A 13,811-nucleotide genomic window follows, 5' to 3' on the forward strand; every position below is an offset into this window, starting at 1 on the left:
TGGCAGCTTGTTTGTGTGCCTTGGTTTGGTTTTGGTCTTAAATTTAAGATAAGCTGGTTTTCAAAGCTGTTATATATTCTGTTTGTAACTTTATAATTCTATTTTTTGGTTTTAATATTTAAAGCACCTGTTCTGTCTTGAATAGGCCTGGAAGTTTATGTGTTTCTGGGTTCATGTAATAAGTCCCCTTATGGAATCATACTTGTCACTGTGTCACTTGTCACACTGAAACAGAACTGTCACCCTGAATTCCTTAATATTTAATATTTCAATATCATGTTCCATTTTGAAATGTTGAATTGAAACATTTGAATGATTTCTCTGGTTTCTTCTAGGGGCTCAACAACAGCTTATGGCCCAACATGCTTTGGAGAAAGAGGCTTTAGAGAAGATTAAAGTAGAAATCGAGGAGGAGCTAAAACGTCTCGATGAAGAAATCTTGGAAGGTGCTCTTCAGGTTTTCCCGTTTCAATCCGTAATCTCTATGCACTGTAATGGTGGTTAATTTGTAACAGGTACTCCAGTTAAAGAGATTTTTGAATGCATTGAGTCTCTTTACCCTCCTCCCCCCACAAGATTTCTACACGTTGTCACGTGAAGTAAAATACTTAAACGCCACCATTTGGAGTGGTGGAGCCCGGCCAAAGCAAACAACTGGATGACATTTGATAGGCTACTATAAATAATGAAAAGTAAATAGCCCTTATGCTGCTGCAGCTGATGGCAGAAGTCCTCAGCAGCCAATATCCCAAGGAGTGTGGACTTAAGCCATCAGATTTCGTAAACATCAGGCTTATTTATTGTGACATGCTTTGATGTGTAGATGTGGCTTTTATAGGATTCGCTGCGAGGGATGATTTGAAAACAGTCTTTGCTTTGCATGTGTATGGCAAATTGGAAATCTGAGGTAGAAAGACTCTCAGTTCATTCAAAGAGAGCTTTCTTAGAAGTTTTAAACGGAGAAGAAAAAGGTTATATGAACAAAATAATATTTTAAAAAATGATACTCTAGTACTGCTGCAGAGATGTCCGTGCATGGGCAAATTCTAGCACAGAAAAGAGGCTCCCTTGCTGCTCCATCAGGGTTGGCATCAGCTTAAAATTGAGAAGAGCTGCACATTCAGCAAAGTTACTGGCTGGGATGCAGTTGTGAAATAAGAGCTGGAGGGGAAATGTAGCTCAAAGCCATCTCTGGCTTGTAAGTACCATTTTCAGAACGTATTTGGATGTTGTTTTACTGCAATTTGTTCATAACATGCTTTGACTACAGAGCTGTGATTTCTTCATCCCTCCTGTAAACTGTGTTAACTGTTGGGATAAGAAACCCGAGACTGTTGATGGTCTTTTAGGAATCTATTTTATTTTGTATACTTTTCTCTCTCAGCGTTTACCACTACAGGATTTGACTGCCACACTTCCCCAGTGTTCAGCCCTGCCAATCCAGAGAGCTCAATAGAAGACTGCCTGGCTCATCTGGGAGAGAAAGTGTCCCAGGAGTTGAAGGAACACCTGCACAAAGCGCTACAGACCTTGCTTAGCAAGTGAGTTTCCATTTGCTTTTCCAAAGGGAAGGTGTTTCCTTTTGCAGTGTGACTGCTGTTGAAATGCTGAAGAGGGAACTGCATCTTGTCTTGCATTTATTTTTCTATGTTCCTTTATCTGGCTGGGGTTTTTTGGTGTTGTAAGGTGCAAATACTTTGTGGTTTTTGGCCTTTGCAATAATATAAGTTCTAAAAATCTTTCTAATCTTATTTCATTGAACTTCTGAGGCTGATTCAGGCAGTTTGAGTTGCTGGTAAAACTGGCAGCTGCCACTGCCATTGCCAATTAGTTTAATGAATCTGGGCTGCAGCCAGATTAACTTCTTTTACCTTATAGTTAAGAGTGGAGCTGAGGGTTGGTTTGTAGTCCGGCTCCTGATGAGTGGGAGAGTTTGCCTGAAAGGATGGTGGTTAAAAGCTTTGTGACCACCCCTCAGCACACATCTGGAGCAGATGTGGGCCCCTGTGCTAACGTTGGTGCCTTCAGAGCTGTGCTGCCAGTTTAAGCCGGTTGTTTAAATAGCACATTGTAACTTGGCATGCTAGTATCTTGATTAATGTCTTTTGAAAACGGGTAATATTGTTGTGGTTGCTTGGTTTTCTTTTATAAATCACCAGCCTGAATTTAAGGGATCCACATGAACTACTTGAGGCTTTTCTGAGTGACCTCCAAAATGTGTGTGTAGAGAGCTGGAGTTGGAAGGTGCTGCTTTAGGGATGGTTACATAAATGCAGTTGTGAAGGCAACATTAGCAAGCAGCTCTCTGAGCCTGCGTTTTGTGGATTGGTTAAAATAATGTGGCTCAAAAGAGGCTGAGAATCTCCAGTGCTACTTCTTGTAAGAGTTTGTGTAGCTGTTGGAACAGCTACAGTTGTGAACTGTTGAAACAAAAAGGTATTGGAAGCCTAGAAATCAGCACCTAGTGTAAACTTTGTTGCATGGGCCTTAAGTCTTCTATGGATACATTGGAGAGGCATCTCATGCCCTCATGAAGGTAATGAAGATATAAATTTGGAATTCATTCCACCTGCACAAACACCCTTTTACTGTGAGGGTGACTGAGCACTGGCACAGGTTGCCCAGAGGGATTGTGGAGTCTCCATACTTGGAGATACTCAAAAGCTGTCCTGGGCAGTGTGTATTAGGAGACCCTGACAGAGCAAGGAGGTTGGACAGGATGTTCTCCAGAGGTCTCTTCCCACTTCAGCCATTCTGTGATTCCTTAATTAGCCCATATATTCCTTAACTAGCTCCCTAATTGACAATTAGGGGTTGACGTTTTATGACCAATATAATTTAAAACTGACTGTAGGATGGGGCTTTGGGCAGCCTGACGTAGTAAAAGATATCCCTGCCACTGATCTTTAGAGGTCCCTTCCAACCCAAACCTTCTTGTGATTCTGTGACCCCGATCTGAAGTTCACACCAAAGGTGCCATTTAACATCTGACCAGACAGGTGAAGATGGTTGTCTCTTTTTCCATGAGTCATCCAAGGGAGAAGTGGACTCTGTCTTAAGTGGCAAAAGATAGGCCAGTGTGTTCCTCTAGAAATGGCAGCAGCTAATCTGCCTTTACAAGCCAGGCATTAGTCCCACGTGGCCTTAAAAACTCTTACTTACTGTCTTCTGAAGAGCTGAGGTTCTGAAAAATACCTCACTAACACACTGGAAAACCAGACTGCCAATAAGTTGGAAAATTAGCAGGAAGTCATGCAGCCCATCCTTTTTCTGTGTCCAAAATGTTACACTGAAATAACAATATTTTAAGTGTTCTAAAGGTTATAGATAGTTGGCTGACTGACTGACACTGAGGGGTCATAAGTGGTGCACTCTAGGTTGATTCTCTTTGGAAAGTTCCTGAAAGGAGGTCTTTGAAAATTAAGTAGTTCTGGCCTGTTGGTAGCCTAATGTTCTAGGCTTCTTATGTTTTCTATGGGAAAATGTTTGCATTCTAAGTAATTCTTTTTTATTTATGTAGGTACAGACATACATATAAAGTCTGAAATGCCCATGAAACTATGTGGCCTTTTTCTAAGGCAAAGTAGAGCTGCTATTTAATCTCCTGAGAATATCCTTCCTGCAGCTGTTCTTGCTCTTCTCATCCCACTGATTGATCTGGATTTGTGTTGTAAAGAACTAACATACCAAGGAAGTTAAGAGAATGCACTTAAAATGAAAAACCCAAATTATGTTTTCCCCACTGTGCTTTAACTCTGTTCTTTTACCCATGTTTGCTACACTAGTGCTGTTTGATGCAATACATATTTCTTTTGCTTATATTTCCTGCTCTCTCACAGTCATATAAACAAGTGTTAGGGTTCAGCAGGCTGTTAGATCATGACAGATTCAATAAGGAATTTTCTTGTCCAATGCCAGTTAAAAACTTACTTCCCTTAAACCAAAGTCTAAACCTGCCTTTTGTAATGATCTGGCTCAGGACAGCTGCTTTTGAAGCAGTGCATCATCACTTGTCAGAAAGCCTTTATTGTTACTGACTCTCTGTCAGATGCTGTATGATCTTGGAGGAAAGAATATGGAAGAGTGGGATTTCATTATCCCGATTCAGCGAAGTAGAGAGGTGATAAATCTAGAATAGAGGAATCTACTGAAATATGAAGGGGTTTTTTATGATCAAAAGTGCTGTTTCTTGCAAATAAAGGCTCTAACTCTAATATAATGTTAATGCAGCCAAGCAGTCTGTGTTTGTTCATAGCCCATCTTGTTTATAAAATTTGTACTCTGCATTGGCCTCTAGCTCACATATGAATTTCTTAGTGGATTTTTCTATCTTTAAAGTCTTAGATTATAAAAAAATTATATGCAAGAGCTTAGAAATTTTGTAGCATATCAGAGAGCCTACTTATCTTATATCTTTTAAGTTGTAGATTATCAAATTGTTACGAAATTCACTTAACCAGTTAAATGACATTGTGTAACTGGGAGAAGGCGATGCCTTCCTGACCCTGGCTGATGCTGGTGTTTTATGTACTGAAGCATGCCACCAGTTAGGTCTGGAAAATTGTTTGCTATGATGCATGTGAAAATGTTTTTGTTCTCTGGCAACTGAGAATTTTATTTTTTATTCTTGTTCTTTTGTTTCCTTTTATAACTTTCAGTGTTGGTTTAACTTCTGCAGGCCGGTGACATATCAAGAATATCGAGAGCGCACACAAGAGGCAGCCGCTCATGCCAGTGGGTGGAACAAGGTACCAGATAAATGACTTTAACTTGGATATGTCCCATGTCTATTTGATGTCCATAATGGTTTTAAGAGGTACAGCTGTGCTTCACAGAGGGCCAAGAATAGAAAGACCCCACTGGGTTTTAGTGTGAAATAAATTGCACTCTCAGAACGTGCACATACTGAGTAGTTTTGAGATAAAGTCAGAAGTTATAGAACATAAGTATTAGGTCAACCTTCCTCTATTATAGTAAACAGAAAAGTTAGAGATGTTACTTAACTTTATTTTTTAACAACCATTAAACATTTTCAGATTCCCAAGAGATGTTTATTTCCGTAGCCATTTTGTAGTGAAATCTGATACAGATGTTTTTGTAATACTTCTCTACGGTTCTTCTGTTCCCCTGTCAGGTTTAAAATGCATGTAAAAAAAGAGTGCTGAACAGGGTGAAAATAAAAATGAACAGTATCTTCATGGTACTGAAATTGTTCAGAAAATGTAATCATAGTGTGCCTACCTGGGTTCCAGAGTAGCTGTCTCAAATGATTCAAAACTCCCTTTTAAAGCAATATGCAAATCTGTAAATGAACTGAACCTTCTCTTTAAAACAAAATGCAAATCTGTAAATGAACTATCTTTATAATACTTTTAATGTAGAATGAGTAGAATTGCTCTTCACAGATTCATCTTTCATTAAGCATTCAAATTCATCTCCTTAATCATTCTCTGATGGGTTCAGTGGGTGTCAGAAAAAAAATGAAATGAAATAACTATTTGCAAATTTAATCACAATTTGAGCGTTAAAATTTAGACTTAAATTTAAAATAGAACAAGAAATCTTTTCTCCCTCTGTATATTTTTTTTTCCAGAAATACTTTTCCTTGACTAGATTTCCCTGCTTACTTCAGAAACTAACCAAGGGTGTGGGCACTTGTAAAGCGGTTTGTTTAAACATTGCATGACAAGTTACTGCCCATGGCTCCAGCAATTATAATTGCTTTATGTGCGTGCTCTTTCAATTTGTCATCTTGTGATTCACAGCATTTTAGTTTAAACAACCATGAAATCTGATTATCAAGAAGGTGGCTTAAGCTTGCACATTTTACTTTTCAGTTGGTGAAAACTAAAAGCCAGCATAAAACCAGTCATTGTGGCTCAGCTGGCAAGGGAGGGGGTGGATGGGGCTCGTCAACGTCCTGGTGCCTCTCGGTCTGCCTTTGGAACCCACCTCTTGAAGATACAACCGTGGGGAGACGGATTGGCTGTTTTGGGGGATTTATGATTCAGCCTCCGTTGCTGCTGCGCTCGTGCAGTCCCTGGGGGTGTTGGATTTTGGTCCCCATCACCTTGTGGTTGCCATCAGCTTTGCTTGCCTGTAACATTTGTTGCTACAAATCTTATAGTCCAGAAGCAAACCAGAATGGAAATTTTGTAGATTATCACAGCATCTGTTTGTATTGTTTTTGTGGTAGCTTGATGCTTCAGGAATGCCCAGCAGTTCCTTTAATAATACTTGTTTTGAGGAGGTGGAATACATTTGTGTTGCTTTCATTTCCTTCTAAATTCCTTTATCATCTTAATCAGAATTGTATTTTGTAACAGAAGAGATCTAGATATCTTTCCTCCCATCTCAGCCCAGCTTAACTTTCACTGTAAAGAAGCTGTTAAAAAAATAATTTTAAGAAGCAGCAAGCAGCTATAAATAGAGATAGTGTTAGGTCTAATTAGCAGGCACATAGCAGCAAAATGAGGCTGTGCTGGCCTCAAGTTTGTGAAAATCTGGAGGATGTATGTTTGGGAGAACTGGAGCTTCCTCCCTTTTATGACTGAATAATAAGAAAACACAACTAGCTGGCCTGGCAGAACTACACAGAGTAACAAAGCACTCCTTGTATCCTACGTTTCTTGGGTGAAGCAGAAACTGAAGATGCACAGGAGCTGTGGCAGTAGCTGATGGTTTGAAATTGGGGAGGTGTCATGTTTAGTCATACCAGCTTCCAAAGAATATTCATCATCCAAGTGTGAGCAGAAGGAGGACACTTGGAAAATATGGCTGTTATTTTTTCTCCCTTTAAAAATACAGATATTTTCCAAAGTGCAATGGTATGTTTGAACTCCTGGATGGATTTGGTTAATTGACTGGCACGTGGGATGTAAAGGGATGGTTGCGGTTACTAAAACAGGAATACCCATCTGAATGAGGAAATATTGCAGGGTGAGCTAACACATAAGATGATCAGTTCTTCCACTGACATCCCACAGAAGCAAAGTTTATCCACAGACATTAGAAGTGCTGGTTCTCAGAAAAATAAATCAGGAAAATAATTTTTTCCATGTATTTCTCAGAAATTATGGTGTGAAAATAATAGGCATGATGTTGGATTCTGTAAAGAAAAAGTCTTCACCTTCTATTTGAAGTAAAGCTCTCATTAAAATAAAACAAAACCAAAGCCACCTAAAACAGGGCAAATTATATTTCTGTAATAAATATAATTTTAAAAATTGAAGTACTCCACTGCTGAGTTTTTACACTTTTTGCTTAAAACTGAATATTATATACATGCTTCAAAATGCATAATCCCATTATTGTGCATCATATGGAAGGATAACAAATAGTGTTATGGAGAACCAGTGGAACTGGTGAATAGGTTAGCAGTCATCTCAGTGCCCCATTCTTGCTATTAACAGGGCCAAAGAATAATACAACAAAAATGTAAGAAATGATGAAGAATGAGGTGAATTTCATGTTGAAATAGTCAGAAGGCACACAGAGCTGCAATCATTTTGGATACAGCTGCTTGAAAGCTTCTGAACTTTCTTTGTAGTAATTTTTTTGTCATACATTTGAATTTGTAACACTGAACTACGGGATTGGAATGGTACCGTTGACACAAATCTTCCATTTACACAATCTTCTGATAGTAAAGTGGGTTTTTTTAATGATTCCCTAGAAGTTTTCTCCTGCCAACTCTTTTCTGTGTGTGCTTTTCTCCAGTCATAATATAAATAGCCCTCAGCATTCCTTCCCAGGCATCCTGGTGGAGGGAATTGCAGTTGCTTTGAACTGCAAAGGCTGTATTTTTACTTTGGTCTAGTTAGAGCTCATCACCATTCTCACAGCTACTCTTACGTACAGAAAGCTGTTGTTAACCTCTATGGAAGTGCTGTGAAGGTAATTTCTTTCATGAATTTTAGGGACAGCAAACCTGCTCCAGTTCCTCCTGGTCTCAAAGGTAGAAGTGGCAGTGATTTCACAGGGAAGGGAAAACCAGGTGGTGTTTGTTGGTCTGTGTGGGACTGGTATTAGAGTTTGAGTTTGGTCCCTCAGTCCTGAGGGCTTACTGAATTTGGGAGGAATGGATGGAATGGAGGCACTGAAGTTGGCAGAGGAAGAAGGCAAGTCATGTTCAGTATGCCAGCGTTTGAGCTCCCTTCGTCTCCCAAGCAGCCTCTTTTTGCCTTTGTTTCTCTTGCCTTCAGCTTGACTGTAAATGTCAAATATTTTGAGATCTCAGTGTTCATGCTCTTGCAGAGTTATGTGGGTGTGCCCAAAGCCTCTGAAAGATGCCTACCCTTGACAGCATGCTTTTTTTTTGGATCCAAAAAGATTGAAGTTTCTTCTGACATCTCACCTTGACTGGCTCCTTATGTTTGTGCACTGTGAGCTTGCACCTCTTCTGCCTCTGAGTTGAGATCAACTGCAAGAAACTCAAAAAACCCCAGACTTTTAAAAATCAGACACCATCTCACTTTTAAAATTCAAGCAATATGACATTCCTAGTGAAGTGTTGACAGTTACCGGTGTTAACTGTTCATCACAGAACAGTTCTGTAACCTGTCTGCCGTAGTATTGGACTCTCACATTTGTTAGATCGGCTGGAACATCTTAAATTTATCAGGTAACAGGCATTTTTTATGTCCTGTCTGGTTTCAGGAGTGCACCTCAGTGAGACACCATCATGGATTTAGTACAGATCTCAAACCCAGCCTACTTTTCTTGCCTATTGGTCTTCCTCCAGCTTTGCATCCTAAGGTGTGATTTCAGGGATAGTAACAGTAACGCAGGATATTTCCAGCAAAGAAAGTCAAGCTGAAGGGGGAAGAGACTGGAAAAGGAAGGAGGCATTAGGAGGTCAGTATGAGCAGTAGGAAAGCCTGCATCTCCCTCGTGCAGCTGGGGAACAGCATTCCTGTCTGCACAGTGAATGGATGTGCAGTGCAGTTGTCACAAACGAGGGGTGGTAAAACTGACAAATATTTTTCTCTCACATCATAAAAGTGCTTTTTCAGATTCTCGTGACTTCAGTTCATGCCAGTTTCCTGACCTTGGCGAAGTGCTGCGTAGAAACTTTGCCCAGAGGGCCACTTGGGTGCTCTAGGAGAATAAGTTTAGAGTTTAAAAGTTCAGCTGCTTGTTGTTTAGGCAAACAGAAACATAATTTCAGAAGGAGGTGGCTAGAACTGTATGATATGAAGGAGGTGGGTTCACAGAGTCTTTCATCTTCCGGAGCAATTTGGGTTGAGGCTGAGCATTCAATTAAAGACAAAAGGTTTCTAAAGAGGAATGGGAGTGGGAAATGAGGGAGCAAAATCTGTGTGTTAAATTTGTCATAGTTTGACATGGAGAGGGTTTATGTCATTCTAAACATGTCTGTGATGTTTTGCTGCTGGGAGGAGGTGTTTGTTTCTGTCCCGTCCGAAGGTCAAGTGTGAACTTCTAAAGAGAAGTGCAGAGTATCTATTCAAGAACGTGCATGAGTTTGCTGCTTAAATACAATTTGGATGCATATCCCTTCAAGCTGTGTTGCATCTTTCCATTTCTGGAGTAGAAAGTTCTGAACCTCTTCTGCTTCTCTACCTGAATTCTGTCTTGGGAAAAAAATGGGGCTTAAGGCAGCACTGCAGTCCTGTCCTGTGAAATTCTCTAGTTAAGCTGTGTTATTTTGCATATCAAATTGAGTGCTTCTTTTTTAGTGCCTTGTACTGCGTGTTTGCCTTGTGTCTTCACAGAAATAAAGTGTATTGAAAAGTCAGAAATGAAGTCCCTGGTGTCTTTGGACTCAGACCTTTTCATCTGACCATGTGAATTCTGTTCTAGCTACACAGTAGCATTGATGATGCTTTCTGTATTTATTCACAATTCTTGTTTTTTGAAGGTCTTGGTGCCCCTGGTTCTGTTACAACAGTTTCTGATGGAGTTAACCAGACGGGGCCAGGAACCACTGAGTGCCCTTGTGAACTTCGGGGTGACATATCTAGAAGACTATTCTGCAGACTATATCATTCAACAGGGAGGATGGGTAAGAAGACCACGTTTCATTTTCATACTTTGTTCAGTGCTTATTTCTGAGTGTGATACCAGTCTGACCAGGAGTGAAAGCTAAGAGGGGTTGCAGATGCAAGAGGGAATGACTCAGGAAAAGCAAAAAAATAGGAGGAGGTCAGGAACAGAAAGGGATCTTGGGCAGTCATCTATGTCAATTCTCTGCCCCAAGGCAGAACTGACTTTTACCCATTCATTTCTGATGTTGACATTAAAGACCTGTGTGATTGGACTCCACAATTTCCCGGGCAATCTGTTCCAGTTCTTTGCATGCCTGGTTTTCTGGATTGCTGTTGCAATTGAAGAGGTCCTTAGGTGGCAGATAACAATTAGGTTTCATACACTGTGTGTTAAGGTGCTAATTTGTTGCTAATTTGCATGGTGAGCTTTTGATTGTATGTGCTTTCCTGTGAGTATGCATGCAGCATTGCATGTGGAAGCAAACACCCCTAGCAAGAGATACCGTACCCGAGAGGCTCATCTTTTTAATAGAATCCCCTGGTGACTGCTGGCCATGGTATATGTTTTCTTTTCTCCTCTTAAATTTCAGAGGGGTTTTTTAGCAGATAAGTAATTGGAGAGCACTTCATACAGAAACGTCAGTAGGTACTAATTTATTTCTATAATAAGTGTTAAAATACCTCATGCATATCAGACTTTATAGCTGTGTCGGAACATGCGTAGAATGAGCAATCAGGATTTCTTTGTGCTTTGTTTTTCCTTGTACAAATCTTTAATTCATGGTAACCAATGTTCCTGAGTCATGGCATGCTGAGAAGGTTTCATTTAAAAATACATCAGAGAGACAGCTCACAGCCCAGGAGCTGGGTCTTGAAGGCTGAGCCTTAGATTACTGGGTTTGGGAAGGGTGCCAGATTTGAATGGAATTAATCTGGGATTTGTGAAATGGCTCCAGCAAGTTGATTTATTCTAAAAAGAAAAGCTGTTCAGGAAAACCCAGTGATATAAAAAGCACTAGTAGGAAAAATCTCATTCAGAAGCTTCTCACTTTTCAAGAGTGTACCTGAGGTTTTTTTGAAGGGTAGTTCTTTCCAGAACTTCTGTACATCTGCACCTTCTTTATCTGGTCCGTTCCTGGCAGTGGTGGATAATAGTTTTCAAGGCCTTTGGGAGGGATTGTTTGTCTTTAATGGACAGAAGCACTAACAGCACTCAGCCAAATGACCTCAGGTTGCTTGATAAATGCACTCACTCTTCAAAGTATTTTCATCCCAGGGCAGGTCCTCACTTGCAGCTTTAGGACAGATCAATGTTGGTGCTGTTTTGCTTTCCGGCCTCGTTTTTTAACCCCAGAAAGGGCTGTGGTCTGTTCTCCAGCCCCTTTTAGAGGCCTGCTGTAAACACACTTAATACAGTGCAAAGCCTCTGAAAACAAGCAGCTTTCCAGCACGGCCTCCAGGGGAGGGGGCTGTGCTTTGTGTTTGTGTGACTGTGCATGTGTGTGCAGAGCCGGGCTGCGAGCCCGTCTGTGTCCGGCCAGCCAGGCATGAAATCACACTGACACGAGCGGTGCAGCAAACAAGCCAGAGCTATTTTTGAAACAGCACAAGAGGCCAGGAAAGAGACAAGGTGATGAAAATCCTTTCCAGATGAATTAGTGTAGCTGCACTAACCTTTTGTGAGTTGCTCTGGGCATAGGGTTGGGGACCCACTGGGCACGTGACTTTTATGTGGAGGAAGGGGAATACGTGGTTTTACTGTATTTCCCCCTCTCTCCCCCCTCAGTAAGCAAAATGTTCATTTTTACCAAGCTGCATGATTCTCAGTTTGTCCCGAGCCTGCAGGATGGTGGTTGGGGATGGCAGTGCTGGGAGCAGGGTGTGGGGCTGGGGTGGGAGAGGTTGTGTTTCTGAGAAGGGCCGGGAAGAGCCGCCTGGCTGTTTTCACTGCCATGGAAGTGTTTGCATTTTTTAAGATAAACATCTGCCACGGGGGCTCTGTGTGCCGGATCAAGTTGTCAGTAATAATCTGCTAGAGCCATAAGGGCAGCGTAGAAACCTGGGAGTCTCCAGTGACTCATGTTGCTGTGACAGTAAGAGGGGCAGTTTTTGTGTTATTTTGGAGCGGGTGAAGATAGGTCTCTCCTGCAGCTGCTAAGAGCTTTTAAAACTGAGAAGATGCCAGAATAGCCTCTCTGTTTTTTTGTGGGCCAGGAGCAGAGGAGAATTTCACAGGAATCAGCTTTTCAGGGGCAGACCTGAAAAACTGTGGTGTCTCTGGTGTGGTCTCTTCCCTTGGCACCACATAATTTGGGATCTTCCTCAATTTTTGGATTGAAGTCAACCTTTTCCAGGAGGGAAGTAGCCAGTCAAAGGTAAGGGGTCATCTGAGCCCTTCCTGTGCCCCACTGTGGGTCTGGGGAGTCAGAATTTTACAGAGCTGTGTCAGGCACTTGCTGCATCCTGTGCAGGCACGGTGCGGCTGGAAGAGCTCCCAGGGTTCTGCACGTGGGCAAGGCTTGAAGGTTCCTCTGTGAGCTCAGGAGATTTGTTGGTCCGGGATAGCATCTTACTGAGGATGGTGGACAGTTAACTAGAAACAAAATTGCTGACTCAAGGGTGTTAAGATTTATAAATTGGATGGCTGTGCAGCAGATTTCAAGAAGTCAACGTGGCTTGTAGGGAATGGGAAATTTGAGATACGCGAGGATGAGAAGCTGCATTTTGATTTTTTTTCATGCTGGTCCTGCAGAGATACAGTGATGAGATGATGTGTTGAAGCAATGAGTGTTCCCCTCCCATTCTCCCTTCAGGCACTAAAATTGTGATTCAGCTAACTGTTGGTGGCAGGATGGGACTGGGATGTAATGGTGGGTTGATTGGTGAGGGAATGGCTGGTATATTTTTGTATTCAAGTGCATATGGTATTTCAGTACTGTGATTCTGGCCATTGTGTATGCTGTTCCCCTTCCCTTGGCTCTCTTCTACCACTTTAGGGTGAAAGTCTTCCAAGTAGGAATGTCTGCAGTCACTGCAGACTGTGTTTGGTGCAGCTGGCAACATAAACATGAATGAAGGGATGAAAGGACCACCTCATCTAGTTTACAATCTCTTAGATTTGCAGGTAGATGGAAATGGATTTTGAAGGACTGTAGGAAAGCAAGGAAATCTTGCTTTCTTCTGGACAGCCTCCCTGTTTCACTAATTGTTGTGACAGATTTGGCTGCAGCTCTTGCATTTACCCTGCTTGACTCCTAAGTTTTAGTATGATCTCTCTCTTGCAGCAAAAAGTGTGCTGGGCATTCCAGGTTCTCTAAATAGGGGACACATTCCTTCGTCCTGACTAATGAGTCAAATGGTCATTCTAAGATCTCCTTCCTTTATCATCTTGAACCATTGCAAAGCAGTACCCAGCCTGCTTTACAAGTAGCTTCGTTCTTCTCTTTCCCAAAAGCAATATTAGGGCTCAACAAACTGATATGCGTTGTACATACTTTCCCCTCCCTTTTTCTGCTCTCCCCTCCCTTTTTCTGCTCTCCCCTCCCTTTTTCTCCTCTCCCCTCCCTTTTTCTCCTCTCCCCTCCCTTTTTCTCCTCTCCCCTCCCTTTTTCTCCTCTCCCCTCCCTTTTCTCCTCTCCTCTCCCTCTCCCTTTTTGCTCTGTCTGACTTCTCCAGGGCTGAATGCTGCTGCATCAGAAGCAATTCTTGGTCTCCTGGAACAGTGCACAGTAAGGCCAGTCAGTTGGTAAGGATTTTTTTCCTCTTCCTTTTCCACCCTTACTCCCCCAAAATTAATTTCTTCTC

The 13,811-nt window shown here is 41.6% G+C and overlaps 1 protein-coding gene across 2 annotated transcripts in view; it reads left to right on the forward strand.

The window, feature by feature from the left end:
* The window catches only part of BCL2L13 (BCL2 like 13), a 41,030-nt gene that overhangs the window by 13,165 nt on the left and 14,054 nt on the right, over positions 1-13,811 (forward strand). Inside the window, exons 3-6 of one of the 2 annotated variants that reach the window (XR_007629938.1) lie at positions 336-446; positions 1,385-1,541; positions 4,659-4,748; positions 9,881-9,957. Coding sequence is in view for 1 of the 2 variants with exons in the window: in XM_050323909.1 (XP_050179866.1) it covers positions 336-446; positions 1,385-1,541; positions 4,679-4,748; positions 9,881-10,024 (482 nt within the window). In the remaining variant the exon portion in view is untranslated. Of the gene's footprint in view, positions 1-335; positions 447-1,384; positions 1,542-4,658; positions 4,749-9,880; positions 10,025-13,811 lie in introns of those variants that run through there. The other variant, XM_050323909.1, reaches the window with a different exon arrangement.

This window comes from Myiozetetes cayanensis, unplaced genomic scaffold, assembly GCF_022539395.1.
Source record: "Myiozetetes cayanensis isolate MyiCay16 unplaced genomic scaffold, myiCay2020 scf3, whole genome shotgun sequence".
Lineage (NCBI taxonomy): Eukaryota > Metazoa > Chordata > Aves > Passeriformes > Tyrannidae > Myiozetetes > Myiozetetes cayanensis.